General features: G+C 39.4%; 2 protein-coding genes across 6 annotated transcripts; one reads left to right on the forward strand and one right to left on the reverse strand.

The window, feature by feature from the left end:
- On the forward strand, positions 2492–13422 carry SSB (Sjogren syndrome antigen B). Of its 2 annotated transcripts, none has more exons than XM_001924998.6 (12): positions 2492–2641; positions 4331–4406; positions 6793–6896; positions 6983–7157; positions 8009–8116; positions 8215–8315; positions 9530–9601; positions 10055–10094; positions 10471–10611; positions 10960–11146; positions 11252–11377; positions 11693–13422. In XM_001924998.6, the coding sequence occupies exons 2-12, from the start codon at positions 4341–4343 to the stop codon at positions 11776–11778; spliced, it is 1206 nt and encodes a 401-aa protein (XP_001925033.2). In that variant the 5' UTR covers positions 2492–2641; positions 4331–4340; the 3' UTR covers positions 11779–13422. The 2 variants fall into 2 exon arrangements, with proteins under 2 accessions (XP_001925033.2, XP_005671982.1); XM_005671925.3 differs by lacking the exon at positions 2492–2641 and adding an exon at positions 2844–3042.
- METTL5 (methyltransferase like 5) lies at positions 11778–22267 on the reverse strand. Of its 4 annotated transcripts, XM_005671918.3 has the most exons (7): positions 21831–22256; positions 19121–19235; positions 18346–18527; positions 17188–17270; positions 13887–13938; positions 12242–12291; positions 11779–11883 (listed from the first exon to the last, which is right to left on the reverse strand). In XM_005671918.3, exons 1-7 carry the CDS (start codon positions 21937–21939, stop codon positions 11809–11811), a joined length of 666 nt encoding a protein of 221 aa, XP_005671975.1. In that variant the 5' UTR covers positions 21940–22256; the 3' UTR covers positions 11779–11808. The 4 variants fall into 4 exon arrangements, with proteins under 4 accessions (XP_005671981.1, XP_005671975.1, XP_005671980.1 ...); XM_005671924.3 differs by lacking the exon at positions 12242–12291 and having other exon boundaries at positions 11778–11883; positions 21831–22267; XM_005671923.3 differs by lacking the exon at positions 13887–13938 and having other exon boundaries at positions 21831–22267.

Raw genomic sequence — 26812 nt, forward strand, 5'->3', positions numbered from 1 at the left:
AGATGGAAACAATAAATGTTCTGCAGTAAGTGTTGTCCCTGGCAGACTATATCTGCAGTTCTACCAAGTGTGGGGCTATAAATGAGCAGTAACATTTGTCTGAGTGCCACCATCTCCAGGCAGAGTCTGGGTCTTTTTTTTATTCCCACTGCCAAGCTCCATACCAGGACATTAGTAGGCAGGTAGTAAATGGTTTGTCCAGTGGAATCGTGGTAGTACCCCGACATTTGTATTATTTGTTCTGTTAAATACCTATATTCTGACTGACTTGATCAAAAAGTGAATTAAGTTTTTATTTTGTCCTGGCACCAGGTAGGAGGTAGATAAATATTTGTTAAGTGGATAAAAGAGAACACCATTAATTTGGATTTAAACTAGCTGAGCATAACTCCATTAATGGCTTTCTCAGAGTTCCTGTCGTGGCTCAGTGGAAACAAATCCGACTAGGAACCATGAGGTTGCGAGTTCGATCCCTAGCCTTGCTCAGTGGATTAACGATCTGGTGTTGCCGTGAGCTGTGATGTAGGTTGCAGACGAGGCTCGGATCCTGCGTTGCTGTGGCTGTGGCCGTGGCCAGCAGCTGTAGCTCTGATTAGACCCCTAGCCTGGGAACCTCCATATGCTGTGAGTGTGGCCCTAAAAAGGACAAAAAAAAAAAAAAAAAAAAAAACAGAGACAGAGAGAAATAGTTTTCTCATTGGCTTGATACACTATCTGGACTGAATCTATTACTGCATTGTTTTACAAATAAAATCATTTGATCTGTTTTGGGACTGCCAAAAACCTTTGAGATCATTTAACAGGCTATTTCACCAATATCATTTCAAATTTTCAAGAAAACTTGGGGGAAAATAAAAGATTGCCTTACTACAAGAAAAAACTCCTTTAATGATCCAGTGTTGCCCTGAAAAAAAAAAGAAAGAAAGAAAAAACTCCTTTAAGTGACCATGATGATGATGATGCTGCTGCCACCATCGCTCAGGGCACGTGGAAGTTCTCCGGCCAGTGATCGAACTCACAAACTCATGCCACAGCTCTGCAATCACAACCTGGGATCCTTAACATGCTCCAGCCTGAGGGAACTCTTTTTTTTTTTTTTTTTTTTTGTGGCAGTCCCTGGGACATATGGAGTTCCCTGCCAGGGATCCAATCCAAGCTAGAATTGTGACCTACACAACAGTTGCAGCAACACAGGATCCTTAACCCACTGCCCTCCTGGGAGGGAACCGTCATCCCTGCGCATGGATGGAGGGAGAGGGGAGGAGGAGGAGGATGGCACATTCATCCTGTTGTGCCACAGAGGGAACTCCAACAAAAAGGAACATTTAAACTAAAATTATTGTGCAAAAAATGTACTAATAGGAAAAGTCTTTAGTAGAGGCAACAGATTTCCGAACTAGATAGCATTTTGGTCATCTAAAATGACTTTTTTTTTTTTTTTTTTTTTTTGTCTTTAGGGCCACACTCGCAGCATATGGAGGTTCCCAGGCTAGGGGTCGAATGGGAGCTGTAGCCACTGGCCTATGCCACAGCCACAGCAATGCCATATAGAAGCACATCTGTGACCTACACCACAGTTCTCCTCAACACTGCATCCTTAACTTCACTGAGCGAGGCCAGGATGGAATCTGCATCCTCATGGATACTAGTCAGAATCATTTCCACTGAGCCATGATGGGAACTACTAAAATGACAAGTTTTGTCCCCCCGCCCCCCCTTTTTAAGGCCACACCTGCTGCATATGGAAGTTCCCAGGCTAGGGGTCCAATCAGTCACAGCCACAGTAACGCTGGGTCAATCGGGTGTGCGACCTACACTCCAGCTTCGGGGAACACCAGATCCTCTAATCCACATCCTCATGGATACTTGTCGGGTTCTTAAACCATTGAGCCACAACGGGAACTCCTGTTTGTTTTAAATTAATATATGCTGCTTCTCTTACTATATGTCAGGCACAGTTCCTGGCAAGGTATATATGCTTTATCACATTTAATGCTCACAACTGTATGAGATACGTGATATTTATTATTTGCTCCATTTTACATGTGAGGGATAGAGAAGTTGAGTAAAGTGCCCAAGGTCACAGTCTGTAAACTGAAGAGCCTTTATTTGAATACAGGCAGTGTGATTTCAGAATTCCAGCTCTTGAACTCTCTATTGTTATCTCAACTCTAAAACTCCGTCTTTCCTTTTTTAAAAAATTTGTCTTTTTTTTTTTAAGGGAGAAAAATCACTGAAAATTTAAATAATTTTTAAAAGGATAGCTTCTAGGGGAAAAAAACAAACATTTTAGAAAACAGAGAGCCTAATGAAGGGCTGGAAATACAAATGCCATCCAGAAATACGTAAAAAGAAACATTTATCCTAACACCCTTCAATATCCGGCGGGACTTCCTAACCCAATCTCCTCGAACGGTGGGTGGGACTCCTGTGGCCTCGGGCCCGAGGCCCAGGCGCATGCTCAGAGCGCGGAACCGGCTCCGGCACGCCCGAAGCCCCGCCCACTCTGGCCGCAAGGGCTGCCGGGACGGCCCCCATCTTCTTTACGCGCGTCGGGCATTTGGCGGCGTTGGGAAGTCCGGACGTTGCTGTCGCTGTTAGTGACCCTGTGGCGCGGCTGTGTGGGACCGGGAACTTAAAGGTGAGCAACTCCCGGTAGCTAAGAGATGAAGGTACAAAAGGGTCTGCTTTGCGTGGCGCGCGACGGCGCGTTCCCTTTCCTTGCTGCCTCACGCTGGGTGCGTCCGCCCCTCGCCTTCCTCGCGTTCGGGGCGAGCGCCGCGTGGGCCGCAGCCGGAGGCGGCGCGCTGAGCTGGTGGCGGGGCGGCGGGGGGAGGTGCGCAGGCCATCGCGAGGTTCGTTCCTCGTAGGAGCAGGGGGAGGTTTCCCGCACTTGACTGGGGCCCAGGCGATCCAATGGTTGCTTTGGGACGCGGCGCTCGCGCGTTCTTTGGACGCGGGCTGCCCGCCTCCCCCACTGCATCTTTAAGGTTTCGTACCTCCACCGCTTTCCTGTGTCGCCGAAAGCAGATGTTCGACTGTGTAAGTTTGTGGGAAGGTTGGCGTGGGTTAAACGCCGACGGGTTTTTTGGATCATGTGATACAGACTGGAGGCCGAGGAATAGGGGCCGCAGGCGTTCCCCTGGCGTCCCTCTTGGATTTTTATGGTTCTCATTGACTCACAAAAAGGCTTCGGGGGGAAATTGGAAAGTGTGGGTAAATGTTACACTTTTAGTTGTACATTCTGGGAAGGTATCTCATGAAACGAAGTTCCAAAATTGGGTAGGCCCAAGAAGTCTTACGAGGACTAAATAGTTCTTTTATCTCACCCTTTTCTTTGTAGGGGGCCCTACATCACGGTAATAGCTTAGAAATTGTGGTCGACAAACCAGTTCATAAGATTGATCATATTTTGTAAAGAAATGTTGCACCGTATGAGATTTTCCATTGTGCATCCAGGTTGTTGCATAGCAATTATAGTATATAAAATGATGCTTCCAAGAAGTGTACCAGTCACAGTTCATCGTTAGAGTTGATCAATGGCAGATATCCTTGATGAATCCTTATAAATACACTATTGAACATTGTATTTCGATGGTTTGGTAGAGCACTAGAAGCAAGTAATTTGAAGTCAGAAGACTTTGTTATTCCTAGCAAACCAACTTCACAGTTGGTATTGTCCGGGATTTTTTTTTTCCTGCAGTGTTATTGTCGGGGATGTGAAACAGGAAACTGGCTGTAAGATTAACCAATATATTAGAAAATTAATAGGCATACTCCTAGTTTAATGTTGTATTAGTGTCCCCAGGCTCTCAAATCACCATTTAATCTAATCGTGACTGTGATGTTTGAATTCTTTTTATCTTAAAGTTTTGATGTATAATCTTGTTCATAAGTTTTTGGTAAGTCAGCTGTGACTAATTTCAAAAGAAATTCGACCCACACCAAACTAGGCTGAGATCCATGGTAATATACTGACAGATGGTGATCTGTTTAAATCTAGTAATGGTTGGTAAGTGGTTGAATGGAGTTTTTCCCCCCCAAAGCTTTCTAGATCATCTAAATGAGGATTAACCACTCACTGTGTTGTAGGAAGAAGCTGGAACAGTGATTTACTGAAAAGGGTGTAGATTATCCATAGCTTTTCCGTTTTCCATCAAAGTTTCTTTGGTTGGAATTTGAGGATTGAGTAGAAAAATTGAACCTTTGAAATGAAAAAATAGTGATTTTTAGGAAAATGTTGGGATACTAATAATTTTAAAACTTAAAAAATGGTCTTGAGTTTTATGTGAAAAATAACCTCCTTATGCCAATATGGGAAATTTTACAGATCCGCCACAATGGCTGAAAATGGTGATAATGAAAAACTGGCTGCTCTGGAGGCCAAAATCTGTCATCAAATTGAGGTATGATTGTTGTGGTATTACACTGCAAAAACAGGCTCTTTGAAAGGAAATTTAGGGCCTCAAAACAAAAACAGAGCTTTTAATTTCAGTATAGTGATCATTTGGTGAGTCGTTTATTATTGGAGTTAGAAAACATACAGTAGTATACATTTTTGTATAGATGGAGTCATTTTCTGAAACCCAAAGACAAAAACCTTTCAAAGGATAATGCTACAGACTAGTGTTACTTTTTTGTGCTTTAATTTTCTAGTCTCTAAAGTGGGAATAATAGTAGTAGTACCCTCATAAGGTGGCTGTGAGAATTATGTTAATTGGTAAAATGTAAGACACTTGAAATAGTGCCTAGCACATAATGTAAAAATTCTTTGTAAAATATCTTCCCTGTTAAATAGCATTTTATTCTTGAAGGTCCTAGTAGTATTTTCTGCCCAGTTAGTTCCTTTCAGCTGTTTAACTTTTTTAACAGAATTATCTCTTTAAAGTTCTCTTGGCATTTTTTTTGAATTTAGATGTTTTATTTAAGTTGATGCTTTACGGTATCAGTAATGGCTGTGTGGGAAATTATCCCTTAATTTATTACTGAGAAAATTCAGATTATGTTACTTGGTAGCTTTTTTTTGCAACTCTCATAACTTTTTTTATTTCTGCTGCATGTGGAAGTTGCAAGGCCAGGGATGGAACCTTTGTCACAACAGCAGTCAAAGCTGCTGCAGTGACAACGCCAGATCCTTAACCTGCTATGCCACAAGAGAACTCTGCATAATTTTTTTTAATTAAAAAAATTGTTATTTAATGGCCATACCCACGATATATGGATGGATCCTTTAGCCTGGGATCCTTTGTCAGGCCAGGGAATGAACCTACACCTCCTCTTCAGTGACCCAAGATGCTCAGTGAGATTACTAACCCACTGTGCCACAATGGGAACTCACTTTTTTTTTTTGTTTGGCCACACATGTGGCACACGGAAGTTCCCGAGCTAGGGGTTGAATTGGAGCTCAGCCATTGGCCTATGCCACAGCCACGCCAGATCCAAGCCTCATCTGTGACCTATACCACAGCTCATGGCGACACCGGATCCTTAACCCACTGAGTGAGGCCTGGGATTGAACGCGCATCCTCATGGATACTAGTCAGGTTCCACAACAGGCACTCTTTCACTTTTTTTTTTTTTTTTTTTTTTAAGTTGCAGTTCTCTGTTATTTTAAATTTTGTGTGTTACATTTTTTTTATAAAACTAATTTCTTTATAATTTTGAAGAGAAGTCACAAATTATTCTGTGTTTAATATTTAGAATAATACAAAAAAATTGGAGTTCTCACTGTAGCACAGTGGGTTAATGAGCTAGAGCTTGTCTCTGTGGAGGCTCGGGTTCTGTTACCTCCACCAGCCTGGCCTAGTGGGTTGCTGCACCTGTGCTGTAGGTTACAGCTTTAGTCCCTGGCCTAGGAACTTCCATGTGCCTTGGGTGTGGCTGAGAAGGAAAAAAAACCCCACAAAAACCAAAAAGTTAATAATATATCTTCCACAACCTGCCATCTTTCAAATGTCACTCTTGAGTGCTATTCACAAAGCCTGATGAATGGCAGCCCCTTGGTATATGGAGTTCTTGGCCCAGGGATCAGACCTGAGCCAAAGCTGTGGCAACACTGGATCTTTAACCCACTGTGCCAGGCCGTGGATCAAACCCTAGTCCCAGCAAGATGGCTACTGGTCCTGGTGCCGCACAGTGGGACCTCCTCATTCCCTATTTAATATGTAGGATATTTCCAATGTTTACAGTACATTTTCCTTTTTAGTAATTTTTAAAAAGTGCTCTTTATCCATTTTACTAGTAGGGTTTTCAGGTTTTCTTCCTTCTTCCTTGATTTATAAGAAGTATTAAACTTCTGTTTGTCTTTTACCTTTTTTTTTTTTTTTGCTACTTCTGGCATTCCAAGTACTCACACTTGGGTCTTTGATGTATACTTTTTTCCTTGCTTTTACACTGAAAAGGAATGCCTCTGTTCTTCAACTTTTGAATTTTTCTAATTAAAAAAGAGCAATTAGTTTGTTCCAGTTTTTTAAATTTAACAATCTTTTCTTTTCACACTGATTTTGAAATAAGCTTTTCATATAATAAATCCTTAAGTATGTTTTTGTTTTAAGACTAATCTCTTGATATATCTGTTAATATTATTTCAATTATGGTTTTAAAATTTTAATCCCTTTAATTTATATTATAAATGTTTTATTATAGTGTATTTAAGTGAAAATGTTTATTGCCTGTTAAGTTTTGACATGTATTTTTAGAGACTAGAATGGTGATATAATGGTAATTTTAAAAACCCCAGGATAGGAGTCAATATTATACAGTGCTCTGAAATATGTTGTAATTATCTTACAGTATTATTTTGGTGACTTCAATTTGCCACGGGACAAATTTTTAAAGGAACAGATCAAACTGGACGAAGGCTGGGTACCTTTGGAGATAATGATAAAGTTTAATAGGTAAAAGTCTTTTTTACAAATCATTAGATTTTCAGTTAACAGCAATTCTGTGTCTTACAATGCCTTTGTAATTTTTTTTTTTTCAGGTTAAACCGTCTAACAACAGACTTTAATGTAATAATAGAAGCTTTGAGCAAATCAAAGGCAGAACTCATGGAAATAAGTGAAGATAAAACTAAAATTAGAAGATCTCCAAGCAAACCCCTCCCTGAAGTGACTGATGAGTATAAAAATGATCTTAAAAACAGATCTGTTTATGTTGTAAGTGGACCTTTAACACATTTAAGTATAAATAAATTTATTTAGAAAAGACATAGAGTGGATAAGAATAAGGGCTTAGGAATTAACAGCTTCAGCATTTACTGTGTGTGCTTGGGCAGTATTCTTAACCTAAGCCTCATATCATCTCATGAGTGGGGATACTATTTTTTACCTTATAGAATTGTTCTGAGAATTAAATGAAAGGAGTTCCCATGGTGGCTCAGTGGTAACAACTCAACTAATATCCATGAGGATGCAGGTTTGATCCCTGGCCTTGCTCATTGAGCTGTGATGTAGGTCACAGATGCAGCTCAGATTTGGCGTTGGTGTGGTTATGGTGTAGGCTGGCAGCTACTGTTCCAGTTTGATCCCTAGCCGGGATTGTAGCCTTAAAAAGACAACGACAAAAAGAATTAAAAAATCCATATAGCATTGGACAAAATCTGGTACATTTTAAGGACCCAGTGCATATTCAACTGTTTATTTATTACCAGCAAAAATTGATAGCTAATTTCTTTAGCACATTAATTTTTAAGTAGATTTTTTTTATTCTGGATAATTTCGGGCATATGAAAGTAGGTTGAATATATAATGTACCACTATCTAACCTCAAGTTATTAACATGAGATAATCTTATTTTATCCTTGCCCTAACTGGATTATTTTGAAGTGAATCCCAGATAAATGAGTCACTTCTATTCCACTGGACAACAATGGCTCTAATCACAGCTATTAAACATTTAAGAGACAGAAAAATATATATGTATCCTGGCTTCATTTCAAGACAAATCAGAATTTCTGACAGTTATTTACTTGAGATACCATTTGTATATTTTTTCCTACTTTTCATAGAAAGGCTTCCCAACTGATGCAACCCTTGATGACATAAAAGACTGGTTAGAAGATAAAGGTGAAATACTCAATATTCAGATGAGAAGAACATTGCACAAAACATTTAAGGTATGGTTGTATGATGTTACAGACTTTTTCTAGTTGAAAAATACATGGGATGTAACTTAAAAAAAAAACAAAACAACTTTTACTTCCCCTTTTAATAGGGATCAATATTTGCTGTATTTGATAGCATTGAATCTGCTAAGAAGTTTGTCAAGACCCCTGGCCAAAAGTATAAAGACACAGACCTGCTAATACTTTTCAAGTAAGTCTTTTTGCACTGATATTTTTTTGGGGCCACTTAGTTATCTGGAATTGACACACTGGGGTAAAGAGTATAGAATAGTATTCCCTACGACAGGACCAGTATTTTTAGTGTCCTTTGGCATCCTTTGAGAAATGCTTGAAGTTTCTCTGTGGAAACTAATAGTCCTTTGAGACTATAAGGAAATATTTGTTAGTAAGTTTTCATTGCTAGCAATTAATAAAGGTACTTATTTTGCATCTAAACCTTACAATTTGGCTTCATGCTAAAATCTGAGCTTTTAGTGTGATTAGAAAATAAATCGGTGTATAATTTTTAGAGTATCGCTCTGTCTCTATATGTACACACACGTATATATGTGCCTATATTTTTATATAGTATAAAGGATTATTTAATACAGATTTGGATCATATTTAGGACATCAAGGACATAATTCCCTACTTTTTGCATTGCACAGTCTTCTAAATGGTACATAGTAAACCTGATGGACTTAAGAGGTGCACAATGATAAATCATACTGTCAGTGTTAAATTCTCAAAAGGATTTTTTAACTTGAGGTTTTCATGATTCCTCTTATTCCTGGGTCTCAGGGATTTTAGAATTTTCTCATTTTGTGAAATTAACACTAAACTATGGGACAAAGTAATTGCATAACTTCTGTTTTACTTTTTTTATATACATAAAAAATGAAAATCAGTGTGAGTTCTTAATGGATATAGGGTTTCTTTTTGTGGTCATTGAAAATGTTCTGAAATTTATTAGAAGATATGGTTGCACAATTCCGAATATACTAAAATCTTGTTTTATACATTTTAAAAGGGTGAATTTTATGGCATGTGTATTATTTATTGGTAAGCTATAATTTTTATTTTATTTTTTTAATTTTTAAAAAGTAAAAACTTCTTTCATTTTAAATTTATAAGTATGTTGATAGAAAATGTACATTAATTCCTATGCCATGTCTTAAATCATTCAAAATAATTTGCGGTCTTATCTTTGTTCTCATGAACTTAGCCTCTGTACTTTGTGTTTTTTTAAAATTATAGTTGATTTGTAATGTGCCAGTTTCTGCTGTACAGCAGAGCGACCTAGTCATACATATATATACATTGTTTTTCTCATGTTATCTTTCATCATGTTCTATCCCAAAAGATTGATGGGCTATACAGTAGGATCTTACTGCTTAACACATTCTTGTATTTCATATCCTTCAGGGAAGAGTACTTTGCCAAAAAAAATGAGGAAAGAAAGAAACATAAAATAGAAGCTAAATTACGAGCTAAACAGTAAGTACATTGAGCTGATCATAACATCTTAATTCCTTAAAGCTTTGACAAAGGTAAAGTTACTAGTTCTGGGAAGTGAAGCTGATGGTGAGCTCTGAAATGAGCAGTAATAAGCCTTTCTTTTACTAGTGACATATTGAGGCCTTAAGCTGCCTAGATAATCTGGGAGTGACATTGTGTTGCACTCTAGCATCAGACAGTCAGAAAACTTGAGGGCTGGCTTTGGTTATTAAGTAGTTTAGTCATCATGAATAAGGTTTATCAGTTTATTTATTTATTTATTTTGGCCACACCTTCGGCATGTGTAAGTTCCTGGCCAGGGTTGGAACCCATACCACCTCAAGTGATAGTGCAAAATTCTTAACCCACTATGCCACAAGGGGAAGCTCCAGGGTTTAACTTTTTTCTATGTAAAGTAAATGGAAATATTCTAATAATATTTTTTATTTGTAGACAGCAAGAAAAACTAAAGTTAGCAGAGCATCCTGAAATGGTAAGTATATATTATTGATATCTAAGAAATCTGCAGTTCAAAGTTATGAGAATAAAAAGCTTGAGGACTTTTTAAAGAAATTATGTAAGCAAGTCTACCGTTGTCATTACACTGAATGGGCACATATTGCTTAAAGTTACTACCTGCTGAAATTAAGTAAGTTAAAATCAGAAGCCACTATAGAACAAAGGATAATAAAAGAAAATGCACGAACTACTTAAAATACTTTAAAATAGTATTTTAGTTTCTGGCTTACTCCTTATGTATATATATAGTGGTATAGTTTATTCCATATATATGTATATATAGAATGTTGTATGTCAATTCTGGTTTGTGGTTTCTTTTGAAAGACTTACTGCCTTGTATATTTTTATAGAGAGCGCTAGAAGGAAAGATTGGCTGCTTGCTGAAGTTCTGCGGGAACTTAGATGATCAAACATCTAGAGAAGATTTTCACAACCTTTTCGCAAGGCATGGTGAAATAAAGTGGATAGACTTTGTCAGAGGAGCCAAAGAGGTTTGGATATTCATGAGCTTTTTAGTAATCAGTTTAAAAATCCATAGAAACTTACCTTTCAGAAGATGACGTTAGTAGAAGAAAGCAATTTTTTTGTGTTTATGAAAATAGTTCTACTTGATTACTGTTTTATTATTTGCTATAACTGGGTGTAATGTCTGATTTTTTTAATTGTGCTGTGAATAACAGCTGGAATTAGTGACTGTAGGTTTTGTAGTAACTTCCTGATGTTCAGTGAAATTGATGGTGGCAAATAAGATTTGCAGGGTAGGAAAAATTATTTTGTGTGAGAGAATTAACTGGGATTTAACTTCAGGGTGTGGTTTTTGTTTTCTGTCTTTGGTGTAGGGAACAATTCTATTTAAAGAAAGAGCTAAGGAAGTACTGGCTAGAGCAAGAGACGCACATCATGGTAACCTACAAATAAGGAACAAAAGAGTGGTCTGGGAAGTACTAAGGGGAGATATGGAAAGAAGAGCACTGAGAAAAATAATACAAGATCAGCAAGAATCCCTAAACAAATGGAAGACAAGAGGTCATTATTTCTGATTTTTTGACAGTTTAAATTTTTAATCAGTGTTAAAAGACACTGACAAGAGATTTAAAAAACATTAGTAATTTCTTAATTGTGTCTCTACAGGTCGCAGATTTAGAGGAAGAGGAGGAAGGGGAGGAGGTAGAGCTGGCATGGCTATCAGAGGAAGAGCACAGTTTCAGGGCAGGAAACCTAGATTTGATCATTTTGAAGACAGACGTGCTCCATTTGGTAAGTTTTTACAAGTCTTTGGGTACTTGGAGAAATCATTTGTGGGAGAGAATAGCAATGTGGTTTTACAACTTCTGTGGAAGTGATGATCTGATTTGTGACTGACCCTGGTTATGCTGTTTTAAGTATGGAAAACAAAGATACTTGGAAGGTAAGTTTAGAGAGCAGGTCTATAGTAAAGGAAAAGCCTTTATTCATTGGTGTAGGAAAGTTGTGCTAATCTCTTGAAACAATTATTTTTGATAGTTATGCTCAATATTAAAGTGGAGTAATTAATGCTTACAGTGAACTTAATGAAAATTAATTATCATATAGGACGAATAAAAAGAGCAAGAGAAGAAAGAGACGACCGTATGGCACCAAAACAACGGAAGAGAGCAAAACGGGCCAGATACCATTAGTTTAGTAAACAAAAATTTTTTTTATTCATTTTAATTAGATTTTAAGCTGCTTTTGTCTGAAGGCTTTAAGAAAGAAAACCGAATTAGGTCCACTTCAATGTCCACCTGTAAGAAAGATTTTTTTGGTTGTTGTTTAACTTGTCTTTTTGTTATGCAAATGAGTATTTTTTTTAAATGTGTAGTTCCGTTTGTGTTTTTTCAGATGATTCAAATCAAAAGGAACATTCTTCCACTAAATTGCCTTTGTAATATGAGAATGTATTAGTACAAAGTAATAAAATGTATACTGCATAAAAATAAACAGTTGATTTTTTATTTTCGTTCCCAAAGCATTTGAAAAAGTATTCTATCTTCCAGGCTGGCTTTCTGTATTTACTCAAGCAACTTGATAATGTTAGAAATAATTACTTATTGCAAAGTTTTTCAGTACTGAATGTAGACAAACCAGAATCAAGAGACTTACTGATTTTTTTTTATGAAACGTGTATGATGCTGGCAGGTCATATCGCAGCTCTATAAAACAAAAGCCACCCAAGGATAAAAACTGTATTTCCAAACATTTACCACCCTTGACTTAAAAAGAAAATTTTAAGTAGGGAATCCTAAATGCTGATAAAATAAACATTTTAGACCAGTCACTTTAACCAAAATTTGAGAAAAGAAGTAGATAAAGTGTATCCTATGAAAACATGTTAGTACCCTCCTATTTTTAATTTTCTAAATTTGAAGCTACCAATTTCATAACCATGCTTATTTCAAAAATTTTTTGGTCTCGATTTTAGTAATAATTAGCTGTTTTCCTACCAAGTGCTCAAATGAAAACCCACTTTTCTTCGTGTTGTGGTAGTGGTCGTTTTTGGTTTTGTTTTGGGGTTTGTTTTGTTTTGTTTTGTTTTTTTGGCTGCACCCTTAGCATGTGAAGTTCCTGGGCCAGAGATCAAACCCATGCCACAGCAATAACCTGAACCATAGCAGTGACAACTTGTGCTGGATCCTTAACCCTCTGGGCAACCAGGGAACTCCAAAAACCCACTTTTCATATTCTTTTCTTCTAAAGTATAATGCAGGTTCTCCAAACTTAGTACTGATCAATTTTAGAGGGATAGCAGTCTACATACCTGTGCTTCATATTTTGGAATAGATTCTGTGTAAATCACATCTCTCAAATTTTAATGTGCATTCAAATCAAATCCTGTTGAAATGCAGATTATTCAGTAGGTCTACGTGAAGCCTGAAATTCTACAAGTCTGACAAGCTCCCAAGGGATATCAATGCTGATGGTCCACATTTGAGGACCATGCTTGGAGTAGCAAAGCTCTGGCTTACTCTACTACTACTGGAACTGTTCTAAGGTCTCCATGTTGCATATTATACCTTAAACTAGGTATGGAATGACAATACTGAATAATACGAAGACAGACTTTTACACATTATATTACTATTATGATCTAGTTATGTGGTTAACACTAGAGTGCTAATCTAGTCAGTTTATTACTGTGTAAAAGAATTTCCCCCTTATTGTACTCTTATTTCAGGCTTTCCAGAATTAACTTGGATTGTAGTTAGCTTCTAGTTAATATGCTTTTCCCCTGTTGATGTTTATGAATATTACTCAATTTACTAATAAAAATGTATCAAACATGATTTACATAGTGTGGATGATTATACTCTATTCCCCCATCCCCACCCCAACTAAAAACAAAAAAGCTCCATGTTATTTGACTCCAGGGACAATTAGAAAATTGAAATAGAAAGGTAATCTAGGCATAATCTAGTGGTATTTTCCAGGAATGAATTTCAAACTAAGGCCTGACAAACTAAGCCCAAGCTTAAGTCACAGTGATGCTCTACAGGGTTCTGTCTACACCTGGGGGGAACAAATACTTGAGTACCATTAAGAGTTTTCAGTAAAATGTATGAATTGGGACAACCTCAGGCAAACTCCATTTCCAATCACACACATTCTGTGACATTAAAATACGTGTTCTACAATATCTTTTCTTAGCACCTGTATAAAAATTCTGGTTAGGCTAATGCATGTTTGCCTTCTTAAGATAATTAGGGTTGAGATAATACATGTTTTGTGAGAAACTTAAAAATCCTCTTACCTGCAATAATATCTATCTTGATTTTCCACTCTGCAGCTTTCTTTTGAATATGCTGAACATAAATAACATGTTAATGTCAGTTGATCTTTAAAAGTAGTCTTTTTAGGGCTGCACTAAAGGCATTTGGAGGTTCCCAGGCTAGGGTCCAATTGGAGCTACAGCTGCTGGCCTAAGCCACAGCCATGGCAATGTGGGATCAGAGCCACATCTGTGACCACACCACAACTCATGGAACGCAGGATCCTCGACCTCCTCACAGGCCAGGGATCCAACCTGTGTCCTCGTGGATACTAGTCAGATTCATTTCCTACAAGCCATGAAGGGAATTCCTAAATATTTTTTAAAATTTCTTTTTACTAATACTTGACTAAATTTTCAAGCTTTTAAAATTTCATTGGAATTTAAACTCAAAAATATTTCACTGGATGATATTTTGAAAATAAGAAAAGCCATTTAATAATCTGAACAAATTACATAATTAAATCTAATTAGGCTACTTCAGAATTTCATTAAAGTGCATAATAAATATACTCATGGTTTCTGGAGCATTGCTTCATCAATAAATACAACTATGGAGTTCCCACTGTGGCAGAGTGGAAATGAACCTGACTAGGAACCACGAGGTTGCAGGTTTGATCCCTGGCCTCACTCAGTAGGTTAAGGAACCGGCATTGCTGTGAGCTGCAGTGTAGGTCGCAGACATGGCTCAGATCTGGTATGGCTGTGGTGTAGGCTTGCGGCTGTAGCTCCCATTCAACCCCTAGCCTGGGAACTTCCATATGCTGCGAGTGTGGCCCTAAAAAGACAGAAAAAAAAAAATATATAGACATATATACAGCTATCATAGAAACCATCCTGCAGAGATCTGTGTCCATGGGCAGTTCAGTGGCAGTAGTTCAGTTTTTGGAGCCAGACAACCTGTATTTGAACTAAAGATTCGTTACTTATTATCTATATAACCATAAGCAAATTTCTCATTCTTTCTGTGCTTCAGTTTATTCCTCTGTTAAATGAGGATGATAATGGTATCTCTCATTAGATTGTTTTAGAATGGGAAAAGTGCTTTGAACTGTGGTGGCCCACAGAACAAACACTAAATGTTAGCTATTTCTAGGTCTAAACATTTTGAACCACTTCATAAAATTTTTGGTTACTAATTTGTTATAAAAATTGCTTTCTGAATTAAATAAATATACAATTAAGTAAATATACAACACTAACAATACAAATGGAAAAAAAAAGTCCATAATCATATGCAAGTTTTCTAGAAATACCATGGTAGAGATAATATTTGGTATAAGCATTTTGTTCATGTTGGTAGTATTCATAGTAAGTTAATTGATAAAATACTTCTCCCTAAATTTGAGGTTCAAACATTTCCTTTATAAGAAAATACAATATGTGCTTGTAGTCTTTTTTTTTTTTTTTGGCTATGCCCATGGCATGCAGAAATTCCCAGGCCAGGGTCAACTGGATGAATTAAGTGCATCCTCTATCACTCCACTGGGAGAGAACTCTGGAAGCTTGCACCTGGTTTCTCTTGGACTCTGACCTATGTACCTTTCCCCCTTTGCTGATTTTTGCTCTGTATCCTTTAGGTGTAATAAATCAGTCATGAGTGTGATTGTATACTCAGTCCTATAAGACTTTCTTATGAGTCAAACCTGAGGATGGTCTTGGGGACCTCCTCAACATAGCCTTTTTTAAAAATTTAATCTTTTTAGGGCCACAACCATGGCATACGGAGGTTTTCACTCTAGGGGTCAAATCAGAGTCACAGCCGCTGGCCTACACCACAGCCACAGAAAGGCCAGATCTGAGCTGCATCGGTGACCTATGCCTCAACTTGTGGCAACGCCAGATCCTTAACCCACTGAGTAAGTCCAGGTATTGAACCTGCATCCTCATGGATACTAGTCAGGTCCTTAACCAGCTGAACCACAATGGAAACTTAAGCTTTTTAGATACCAATAATTATTGGTGTTTGTTTTCACTTACTGAATGGGGATTTATTTACCAGTAAAGTCATGTGTTCTGCTGCTTACCTATATGTACCACTAATTGTTGGCAGTATACAGGCATACCTTGGAGATATTATAGGTTCAGTTCCAGATCTCTGCAATAATGTGAATATCACAAGAGTAAATAAGTCACCTGAATTTTTGTTTCCCAGTATGTATAAAAGTTCTGTTTGCATAAGTTTGCAATAGCCTTATGTCTTTAAAAAAGTACATATCTTAATTAAAAATACTTTATTGCTAAACAATACCAAAACAATTGTAATAGTAATAGCAAAGATCACAGGAGTTCCTGCTGTAGTGCAACGGGATAGGCAGTGTCTCTGTAGAGCTGGGTTGCAGGTTCGATCCCTGGCCTGGGAACTCCATTTGCTGTGGGGTGGCCAAAAAAAAAGATCACAGGTAATCATAACAAATATAATAAGTTTGTTATATTGCAAGAATTACCAATATGTGGCACAAAGACATGAAGTGAGCAATTACTGTTGGAAAAAATAATCCTGAAAGACTTGCCTGATAGAGTTGCCACAAATTTTCAATTTGTAAAAAATGCATTATCTGCACAGTGCAGTAAAATGAAGGACAATAAAATGTGGTATGACTTTACATACATTTTTTTTAGCTATGTGACTTTATATGGTAATATAACAACCCTTAAAAATATTCAGAATTTATTGTTTCCAACTGAATTCCAGTACACTGTATTTACGCAAATAAAATATTTTTCCTACAAAACTACTTTAAAATCTTTTAATACATGAATGATTTAAAATAGTAACAGGAGTTCCCATGATGGCTCAGCAGTAATGAACCCAATTAGTATCCATAAGGATGTAGGTTCGCTCCCTGCCCACCCAGTGGGTTAAGAATCCAGGGAGTTCCTATTGTGGCTCAGCAGTAATAAACCTGACTCGTATCCACGAGGTCGCAGGTTCAATCCCTGGCCTTGCTCAGTGGGTTAAAGATCCGGCATTGCTGTGAGCTGTGGTATAGGTTGCAGACACAGCCCAGATCTGGTGTGGCTGTAGCGTGGCTGGCAGCTGCAGCTCTGATTCAATCCCTAGCCTAGGAACTTCGATATGCTTCAGCCCTAAAAAGACCAAAAGGAAAAAAGGACCCAACGTAGCCCTGAGCTGTGGTATAGGTCGCAGACATGGTTCAGATCTGGCTGCTGTGGCTGTGGTGTACACTGGCAGCTACAGCTCCAAGGTGACCTCTACCCTGGGAACTTGCCTAAAAAAAAAATAAAATAAATTACATAGAATATCATGATTTGAACTTACTTCTCTTGTTGAGGATTTGTGTAAAGAATATACTGCTGTTCTTGCCATTTCCAAGGCAGTCTTCAGAAATGCTATATCTGTCCCTGTTAAGTAGAAAAAAAACTCTTATTTACATTATATACCTGTTATCAGAACAGAAGATTAAATGAATACTAGGTATTTGGAAACATTTTTTTCAAACTCCAAAATAGCCATTTCAAATCCTTTCTATAACAAGAGAGTACAAATAATCAAGATATCCAAGTAGCTTTTATGGTTGATAGAATAAAACCAGAATTACACTGTCTTGTTTAAATGAGGCTAAAGTAAAAATTTTAATACTATATTCCAAATTAATGACTTTCTAAGAGGGCAGAAGGGAACGAGTAAAGCAGTAATCAGAATAGCAGGGGTAGGTAGAGGGAGGGCTTTTATTTTTATTTTTTTTTTATTTTATTTTTTGTCTTTTTAGGACCACACACGAGGTATATGGAGGTTCTCAGGCTAGGGGTCGAATCGGACCTAAGCCACAGCTACAGCTGTCAGCCTAAGCCACAGCCACAGCAATGCGGGATCTGAGCCCTGTCTTCGACTTACACCACAACTCAGGGCAACACCAGATCCTTAGCCCACTGAGGAAGGCCAGAGATCAAACCTGCATCCTCATGGATGCCAGTCAGATTTGTTTCCGATAAGCCACGACGGGAACTCCGAAGGAGGACTTTTTAAACTATGCATGTCTTTTCCTCTCCTTATTGACTTCCTACCTTCCTTTAGCACAAAATACATAAAATAGCCACAGTAAGTCGCTGTTACTGATGGACACACAGTGAAACCTTCAAATTTTGAGGCATTAAAAAGAGGTTCCAAAGGTATAAAATCCTTTATAGGATTCATAATAATTCATAAGGGTTAGGTAAATCATTCTAGAAAGCAAATGAAGTGTAAATAACAAGTGAATAAATTTGTTCACTTAGCACAAATTTATGGAAAACAAAGATTGAAACATTCAATACCCTAGCCATGCATTAAACAAATTGAAATAACTATAAAGGTAAGAGATTGGTCTATTTAACCAACAGTGATATAATCACTTAACCCCAAAAAATCAATGTGAAAATGGTTGTTAAAACTTGTTTTTCTGCAAAGACACCAGTACACCTGATTCTTGTTACTAACCTTTATTATTTTTGGTCCCAAAGGGAGGATTCATAATTACTGTATCAAATGACTTGGACATTTTGTTAGATAATGAGCACACGTCACACTGAACCATGTCAACATTTGTTAACTCAAACTCTTCTACATTCCTATTAAATATTTCCAACGCATCTTCATCTATGTCAAATCCAACACACAACCTATAAATACAACACACAGAAAGTGACTACTATAGCTCCCAAGTCAAAACACAACAAAACCATTTATCTTTTAACCCAATTGGCCAAGTGACAGTGAGTATTGCTTTTCAACAGCATGATTTCCCAATGAGTCAGGAGTTGTAAACTCAGTTTTATATAAAAGAGAACATTTAACTGGTGCTGTTACTGTTTGTTTTTTAAACTTTGTTTTGATGTTCAGTCCATTCAAAATATACTACTGTATTTTTTTTCTTTTGGCTATTTTTTTGGGTCTTCCCACGGGGCATATGGAGGTTCCCAAGCTAGGGGTCAAATTGGAGCTATAGCCGCTGGCCTACGCCAGAGCCACAGTTAACTCAGGATCCGAGCCCCGTCTGCAACCTACACCACAGCTCATGGCAGTGCCTGATCCTTAACCCACTGATCGAGGCCAGGAATCAAACCTGAGTCCTCATATATGCTGGTTGGGTTCGTTAGCCACTGAGCCACAACGGGAACTCCAAAATGTACTATTAGATTCTTGCTCCTCTCATCTCATACTGCAGAGTCCCATAACCACCCCATACCCAAACAGTGTATACTAGAACACATACCCTGCTCCTAGCATTGCAGTTCCGATGCTAAGCACTCCACAGCCACATCCTAGATCTGCAACCATTTTGTTTTCAATGTCATCATATGTATTGTGGATTGTATAGAGCATACACGCTAAAAGATGAAAAAAACATATTAAGGAATAAATAGGCAAGTTGACCAAAATCCAATCTGTGTAAATGAATCTTTATAAAACAATGTCTTGCATTATTTATTATTATTATTTTGTCTTTTTGTCCTTTGTTTTAGGGCTGCACCCTCAGCATATGGAGGTTCCCAGGCTAGGGGTCTAATTGGAGCTATTGCTGCTGGCCTATGCCAGAGCCACAGCAACACCAGATCGGACCACGTCTGCAACCTACACCACAGCTCACAGCAACACTGGATCCTTAACCCACGAGCAAGGCCACAGATCAAACCCGCAACCTCATGGTTCCTAGTTGGATTCGAGTCTTGCATTATTTAGTCCTCTCCCAAATGGTGTTCTAGATTATTAAAAAATAACAAAGTATAGTAACTTGATATATAATAAGAGATTCATAAATAGGATGATAATACATATCACTGGTTCCCCAAACTAGTCTCTGCTGACAATGCCAAGAATGTCAGAAGTTTAAGGTTAAATGAGAAAAATACAGTCAATTTCTATAACCTGTTCAAAACATTGCCATACACACATACATCAGTTTTCTTTGATGTTGAAATATTTTTATAAAAGGATGTAAGAGTAAATAGGTTTAAAAAAACATCCTTGGAGTTCCCCTTGTGGCTCAGTAGTTAACAAACCCAACTAGTATCCATGAGAACACAGGTTCCATCCCTGGTCCCACTCACTGAGTTAAGGATCCAACGTTGCAGTGAGCTGTGGTGTAGGTTGCAGATGTGGCTCCAGATCCTGTGTGGCTGTGGTGTAGGCCAGCAGCTACAGGTCCGGTTCAACCCCTAGCCGGGGAACATCCATATGCTGTGGGTGTGGCCCTAAAAAGACAAAAGACAAAAACAAAATAAAAAATTAAAAAATCCTTCTTTCTCAAAATATAAACTTGGCAACTCTATCAGTTTCTAAAATTGTGAAATTTTACTGATCTGTGAAACTTTTAAGTCTGGGAACTAATAATAGTGAGCAAACATTAACATTAAAACAGAACTTTTTTTGCAGTAAGTTTGTCACCATAATACAGGTACCATTAAGTTCAAGCTAGAATGGGAAAGGAAAAAGCTACATCCACAGTACAGCCTTTAGACACGTATATTCATGATCTACAGACACATATATCCTACCAATGAGACCAGAGAAGAGAACTATTGAGGAGCAGAGCAAAGCTTCTGAGATGGGAAAGATCTTTCAAATACATGAAGGTGTGGAATATGATGTAGGTTAAGCATGAATACTCCACTGCTATCTCCCTGTGGATATCTGAATTCACCAAGGGCTGCTGGGCATCACTGATGTCCCAGGATCCAGAGGTTTTATTAAAAACACAATTACAGGGATGTCTCAGGCTGTCTGTGCTGTTCTAGCGATTGCGGCAGGTATTAGTGACTTTGAAGCTAGTATTTCAAAGAATTAGCACAACCATGTGTATGTGACACACAGGGGTTTCAAACAACTGATTGTTACTTGGGGAAAAAATAAGGATTCTACTATGAAACCCTACAGCCAGAAGACATTAAGGAAATCATTATCTAAAGTGAGATAACTGGTCTTAACCCAGACACAATTTTGTGCCAATTTTTGGTTGGAATTAAAGACTATACATTGGAGTTAAGTGCAGGTATACACATTTTTTCCTTCATTTTCTTGGGGGCGGGGAGGGATTTCTCCTTGCAGATATCCACAACAAATTAATCTACCTGACTCCTCCAATGACTCTGGTAATGTTTATTTATTTTTTTCTGTTTTTGGCCACCTGCTGGCATGTGGAGTTCCCTAGCCAGGGATCAGATCCAAGCCCCAGTTGCAACCTACCCAGCAGCTGCACCACAACACCATATCCTTAACCCACTGTGCCCACTAGGGATCCAACCTACATCCCTTTGTCTCCAAAGCCACCAATGATCCCATGATCCCGTTAGGCCAAAGCTATTCCACAAAGGGAACTCCAGTAATGTTTATTAAATACAAATGTTTTTTTCTGTATTTTTATACTTCCAGTATCAATCTCTCACATCAAGCAATACTGCTGATTTTCAGATCATTTGTTAAAATTGAAATGCATCCTCATCTTTATATAGCACCTATTCTGGATTGTTAAAACTCAAGTCTTTCTGCTACCAACTGTAGTATTTATTTCTAGGGCAAGGAATCCTTGGGCTGGCAATGTGTTGCACTAGGAAATTGATCCTTATTTAGCAAATAATTTACTGAGCTCCCAAGTAGTTCAAGGAACTCTTCTAACTGGGAGTTGTGTAAACAAGACCAGCACATTTTCGCCCTCAAGGAGTTCGAAGTGTAATTAGATTAACAAATACATTAAAAAGATGTCTGACAGTGTTAAGAGGTATGCAGAAAACCAGATAATAAAACGATAGTGTCTTGTACGTGCGTGTCTTTGGCCGCGGTGTCGAGTCCTCTCTAACGCAATAAGTAATCTTAGAGCAACGTCTTTCTAGACGTTGCCGGTATCCAAATAACTGTTCTATTTTCATTACGAAATGAGCAGACAGGACTAACCCGCGAAACAAGGGCGTGAACATCAGCCGCCCTACCTGCAATGTGCGGCCTGGTTGGATACTGTTCTAGAAGTAGCTTGGGCTTTTCGAATCCATCCACTTGTTGCAGGCGACTTTCTAGTTCCTTAAGCCTTAATTTCTTCATTTTTAAAAAAACTGTGCGCTCGAAAGGTTTAACGGCGCTGGATCTGCAGAGAAACTTCACCTGGATCTTCTCCCCAACTCTGATCCCTTGCCCCTTTCGGCGCAGCTGGATGAGAGCCAGTCAGGGAACGCAAGACGCGAAAGGTGCACCAGGCCCAGGCGGTTCCCGCTCTCTTCCCAGCGCCAGCTCCAGGGTATCCCGTACGGATACAGGTGATACACCGGGCAGGAGTGAATAACTGACTGCCTTAGAGACGCGAGAGCTCCTCATGCGGTGGCCCAACACTTCCAGAGGTTGCGCTCGCCTCAGCCGGAAGTGCAGCAACGCACGCGCACACGCATGCGCACACGCACACCCGAACGCTGTAGAGCCGCCTGCTCCCGAGCTGCATCCGCGGCCCTGCGCAAGGGTTACGCCGGCCGGAAGCGCCACCTCCCCCTCCTTCGTCGGGCTGTTTGGGCCGCCGGCAGAGCTCGCCTTTTCCGCAGGCCCCGCCCCGCCGCCTGTTGCGAGGGCCTTACCTTCTCATTTTTCCTTGAGTATCTTGGAGTCCCCAAAGGAAGAGGGTTAGGAAAAGAGTGAAAGTGAGGATGAGAGTCATGGTCACTTTGTTTTAATGCCCACTGTGGCCGGCTCTGCCGCCTCTCAAGGCCCCTCTCAAAAAGTAGCAGCCCACACTCATCTTTGCAGCCTTTGCTGTTTGCATTTTCCTTCTGTTTCCCTCTTTTTAAGTCACTTGTGTCACGTACCTCAACTCTCACAAGGTGTGACGTCAGAGAAGCCCAAACAAAAGAGAATTTAAAGAATAGGAAGTTGTTGGTGTTTCCCTTGTGGCTCATCAGAAACCCAACTAGGATCCATGAGGATGGGGGTACAATCCCTGGCCTGGCTCAGTGGGTTAAAGATCCAGAGGCATTGCTGTAGCTCTGGCGTAGGGCGGCAGCTGTGGCTCTGATTCCACCCCTAGCCTGGGAACGTCCTTGTGCTGCAGGTGTGGCCACAAGCAGACCAAAAAAAAAAAAAAAAAAAAAGAGAGAGAGAGTAGGAAATGGTGTCAAACGCTGGAAAAAAAGTTAGGCTTTCACAGAGTAGGAGCAGAAGTCAAATTGTAGTGGATTGAGGACCCAAGCGTAAGCATTGCTGAAATTTGCTCTGCCTCTATCTCTATGTACAAGCTCCTAAGTCTTTGTCTTTTGAAGTAAAAGACTTTTCCTTTAGGCTTCCTGGCCTCCCCTCAGTCTCAAAAGGCTGACACAAGAGTTAATGATTAGAAAATATTGTTAGAGCTAAAACTAGTTAAAACAATCTCTGTGATATTATGCCCTGCCTTGGCCCACAAGCTTACTCTAACTGGCTTTTCACCTATGATCTCTTGCTTGCTTAACTGCTTTCTTTTACTAATGTTTATTTTCTAGAGTTATATTGCACCTAGTGTTTTATTGCACCTAGTGTTTTCTTTTGTAGTTGGAACCCTCCCTAACACCCCTCCCTGTAAGCAATAGTCTTTCCAGAGAAAAGGTCAAGGAACAATAACCCCTAAACAACCAGAAAACCATCACCGGACCATCTGATGCAGGCCTTTATGACTCTGAAATGATCTACGAAGGGAGAATAATGCAGACACCTTGATCAATAACCCTGTCTTCAGAGTTAAACCTATATTTTTAATTTTTAAATTTTTTGCTTTTTAGGGCCACGCCCTCGGGATATGCAAGTTCCCAGGCTAGGGCTCAAATCAGAGCTACAGCTGCTGGCCTATGCCACAACCACAGTAACGCTGGATTCAAGCGGAGTCTGGGACCTAAACTCCAGCTCACAGCAGTGGCAGCTCCTTAATCCGATGAGCGAGGCCAGAGATCAAACCCACAACCTCGTGGATCTTAGGTTCATTAACCACTGAGCCTTCAAGGGAACTCCCTGAGCTAAACCTGTAAAACCCCTTGCTATCCTCTCTCAAGGCAAGACACAGATTTGAGGAGTTAGCCTGCTGTGGCCTCCTTTGCTTGGCAAAGCAATGAAGCTATTCTTTCTGCTTCACCCAAACCTCTGAAACCTAGTTGGTGCAGTGTACAGAGGCTGCGTTTGGGATACGTGTCCACTGGTGTGGAATAGAAATGTTGAGACAGAGTGTGGGGTGAAGGAGAAAAAAAAAGCTTGTATTGCTTTGTCAGGCAAAGATCACAGCAGGGCACAGACTGTGCCCCACCCCCCATCACTGGGAGAGTATAGGAGGTGGTCTTAAAGTTTTGGAGTGGAAAATAAGGCCACAGGTAAGGATTAGGGTAGATGGAAGCTTGCATTCTTCAAAGCTGGTGTTTAGCAGCCCAAGGACTGGTTCTGGTGGTCTTCCTTCTCTCTCGAATGAAAAATGCTTCATCAAGTAGTTAACATCTTTCATTTGTTGAGGGGAGGGGGGTTAATTCTGAAGAACTCAAATATGGCGTTATGTATAGTCCTTGAGGGAGAACCAGGACCCTGCCCAAGGCTACACTATTTTTCCTGGACTGCTCATTTTTTGTTTCTGATCCACCCCCTTCCCTGATAAGCAGCTATTTGAATCTGCCCTTTGCAATTCTGGGAAAGTCATGGAGGCTGAATGAGGTCTATTTCCTAAAAATAAGAAATGGGGGACACAGAAAGTCTTTAGTGCCCAGGAGCCCCAGAGGGCTCTGCTTGGTTTCAAAAGTCAAAGAAGTAGAAAAAGTAAATGTGAACAATTCTTAAGAAAAGCAGCCACTAAAAGAGGGGTGAGAGTGGTTTATGTTTAGTAAGGTTGGGGGAAGCTTTTTATTTTTTAATAAATTTTTTTTTTTTCTTTTTAGGGCCCCACCTGTGGCCTATGGAAGGCTAGGGGTCAAATCAGAGCTGCAGCTGCCAGCCTGCACCACCGCCACAGCAATGCCAGATCCAAGCTTCCTCTGCAACCTACACCACAGCTCACAGCAACACTGGATCCTTAACCTGCTGATCAAGGCCAGGGATCAAACCCATGTCCTCATGGATACTAGATGGGTTCTTAACATGCTCTGCCACAATGGGAACTCCACTTCTTATTTTTTAATTGATAGGAGGATTCGTAGACTTACCTAAATTCAGACAGAGTAGAGGTAGTAGAAAGGCAGGAGTTTAAAACGCAAGGAAAAGGATATCAGGTGGAGTTAGGATCATAAGAAGGAAGGATTCAGTGTTTCAAGTGAAAGGACTTGCCCTTAATTTGGGGAATGGATCCTTCTTTTCATTATGAAAGGAAGATGAATAGGAGTGGATGGATGAGGATGAAGTAGAGAAGTGGTGTCTGAGGCTGCTCCTTCCTATGAAGAGTAGAATTCAAAGTTATCTGTTATGAGGATTAAATGAGTTCACACAAGTAAAGTTCTTAGCACGTAAAGTAAGTACATAAAGTTCTTTGTCATATAACAAATGCAGATACTTGGTGGCAGTGATGGTGGTGGTATCTATTGAGAGGGAAGAGCTAGAATAAGTAGTTTGAGCTGAATGGATCATCCAGACTAGCTGGATATAGGGAAGGACAATTGACCCAGCTTAGCTAAAGGTGTTTTTTTTTCCCCTATTTTTTTTTAAGTTTTCATTTAATAACTAGTAGATTCATATGGAATCATAAAAAAAGCACATAGAAATCCTGTTTATCTTTTACTCAGTTTCCCCTAGCAATAACATTGTGCCAAACTGTAGTACAGTATCACAACCAGGATATTGACAGATAGTCAAGAGACAGCATTTCTGGGAGTTGCCTGGTGGATCAGCTGGTTAAGGATCTGGCATTGTCATTGCTGTGTCTTGGGTTGCTGCTGTGGCTCAGGTTTGATCCCTGACCCAGAAACTTATGCATGACAGTGAATATGGCCAAAAAAAGGAGGGGGAGACAGCATTTCCATCACCAGGAAGGTCCTTTCCTTTGCACTTTGGTAGCCACACCCACTTCATGCTGCCCCCTACTCCCTGTTTAGCCACTCGAAACTCTAGCAACTACTAATCTGTTCTCATTTTTAGAATCTTGTCATTTCAAATAATTTTATATAAATGGAGTCATACTGTATGTAAACTTTTGGCACTGGCTTTTTTTCTTTTTTTAATTTTATTTTTAATTTAATTTTATTTTTTTTGGTTGCACCTGCAACATATGGAAATTCTCCAGCTAGGGGTCAGATTGGAGCTGCAGCTGGAGCCTACTCCACAGCCACAGCAACACCAGATCTGAGCCAAATCTGTGAACTACTCCTCCCTCTTTTTTAATGGCCACACCTGAGGCATATCAAAGTTCCCAGGCCGGGGACTGAATCTGAGCCACAGCATCTACAGCAAACACCAGATCATTTAACCCCCCTGCCTGGGGCTACGGATTGAACCCCTACCTTTGCAGCTACTGGAGCTGCTGCAGTGGGATTCTTAACTCACTGTGTCACAGCTGGAACTCCAGCACTTGCTTTTTTTTGACTCAGCATAATTTTCTGAAGATAGTTCCAAGTTGATGTGTTTATCAATAGTTTGTTCCATTTTTGGAGTTCAGTTGTGTGTTAAGATCCCAACTAGTATCCATGCGGATGTGGGTTCCATCCCTGGCCTTTCTCAGTTAAGTATCCAACTTTGCTACAAGTTGTGGCTAGATTGCACATGTGGCTTGGGTCCTGTTGCTGTGACTCTGGTGTAGGCTGGGAGTCATAGCTCCAATTTGATCCCTAGCCTGGGAACTTTCATGCGCCTCAGGTGTGGCCCTAAAGAAAAAAAAATTTCCTTTTTATTTCATGGTATGGCTGTACCACAATTTGTTTAAATGTTCACCCATTGAAGAACATCTGGGTTGCTTCAAGCTTTTCTCTACTGCAAGTAAAGTTGCTATGGAAACTTGTGTACA

The sequence above is a fragment of the Sus scrofa genome, chromosome 15 (genome assembly GCF_000003025.6).
Source record: "Sus scrofa isolate TJ Tabasco breed Duroc chromosome 15, Sscrofa11.1, whole genome shotgun sequence".
Lineage (NCBI taxonomy): Eukaryota > Metazoa > Chordata > Mammalia > Artiodactyla > Suidae > Sus > Sus scrofa.

Bases quoted from the DNA above. Each gene is read 5' to 3' on its own strand.
- METTL5 (XM_005671918.3), bottom strand. From the start codon at position 21,939: ATGAAGAAATTAAGGCTTAAGGAACTAGAAAGTCGCCTGCAACAAGTG. The intron at 19,236-21,830 runs GTAGGGCGGCTG...TTCATCTTTTAG, and splicing joins AACCAGGCCGCACATTGCAG to CGTGTATGCTCTATACAATC. The intron at 11,884-12,241 runs GTAAGTCTCTTG...TCTTTCTTACAG, and splicing joins CGTTTCATAAAAAAAAATCA to GTGGACATTGAAGTGGACCT.
- SSB (XM_001924998.6), top strand. From the start codon at position 4,341: ATGGCTGAAAATGGTGATAATGAAAAACTGGCTGCTCTGGAGGCCAAA. The intron at 4,407-6,792 runs GTATGATTGTTG...ATTATCTTACAG, and splicing joins AAATCTGTCATCAAATTGAG to TATTATTTTGGTGACTTCAA. The intron at 11,378-11,692 runs GTAAGTTTTTAC...ATTATCATATAG, and splicing joins AGACAGACGTGCTCCATTTG to GACGAATAAAAAGAGCAAGA.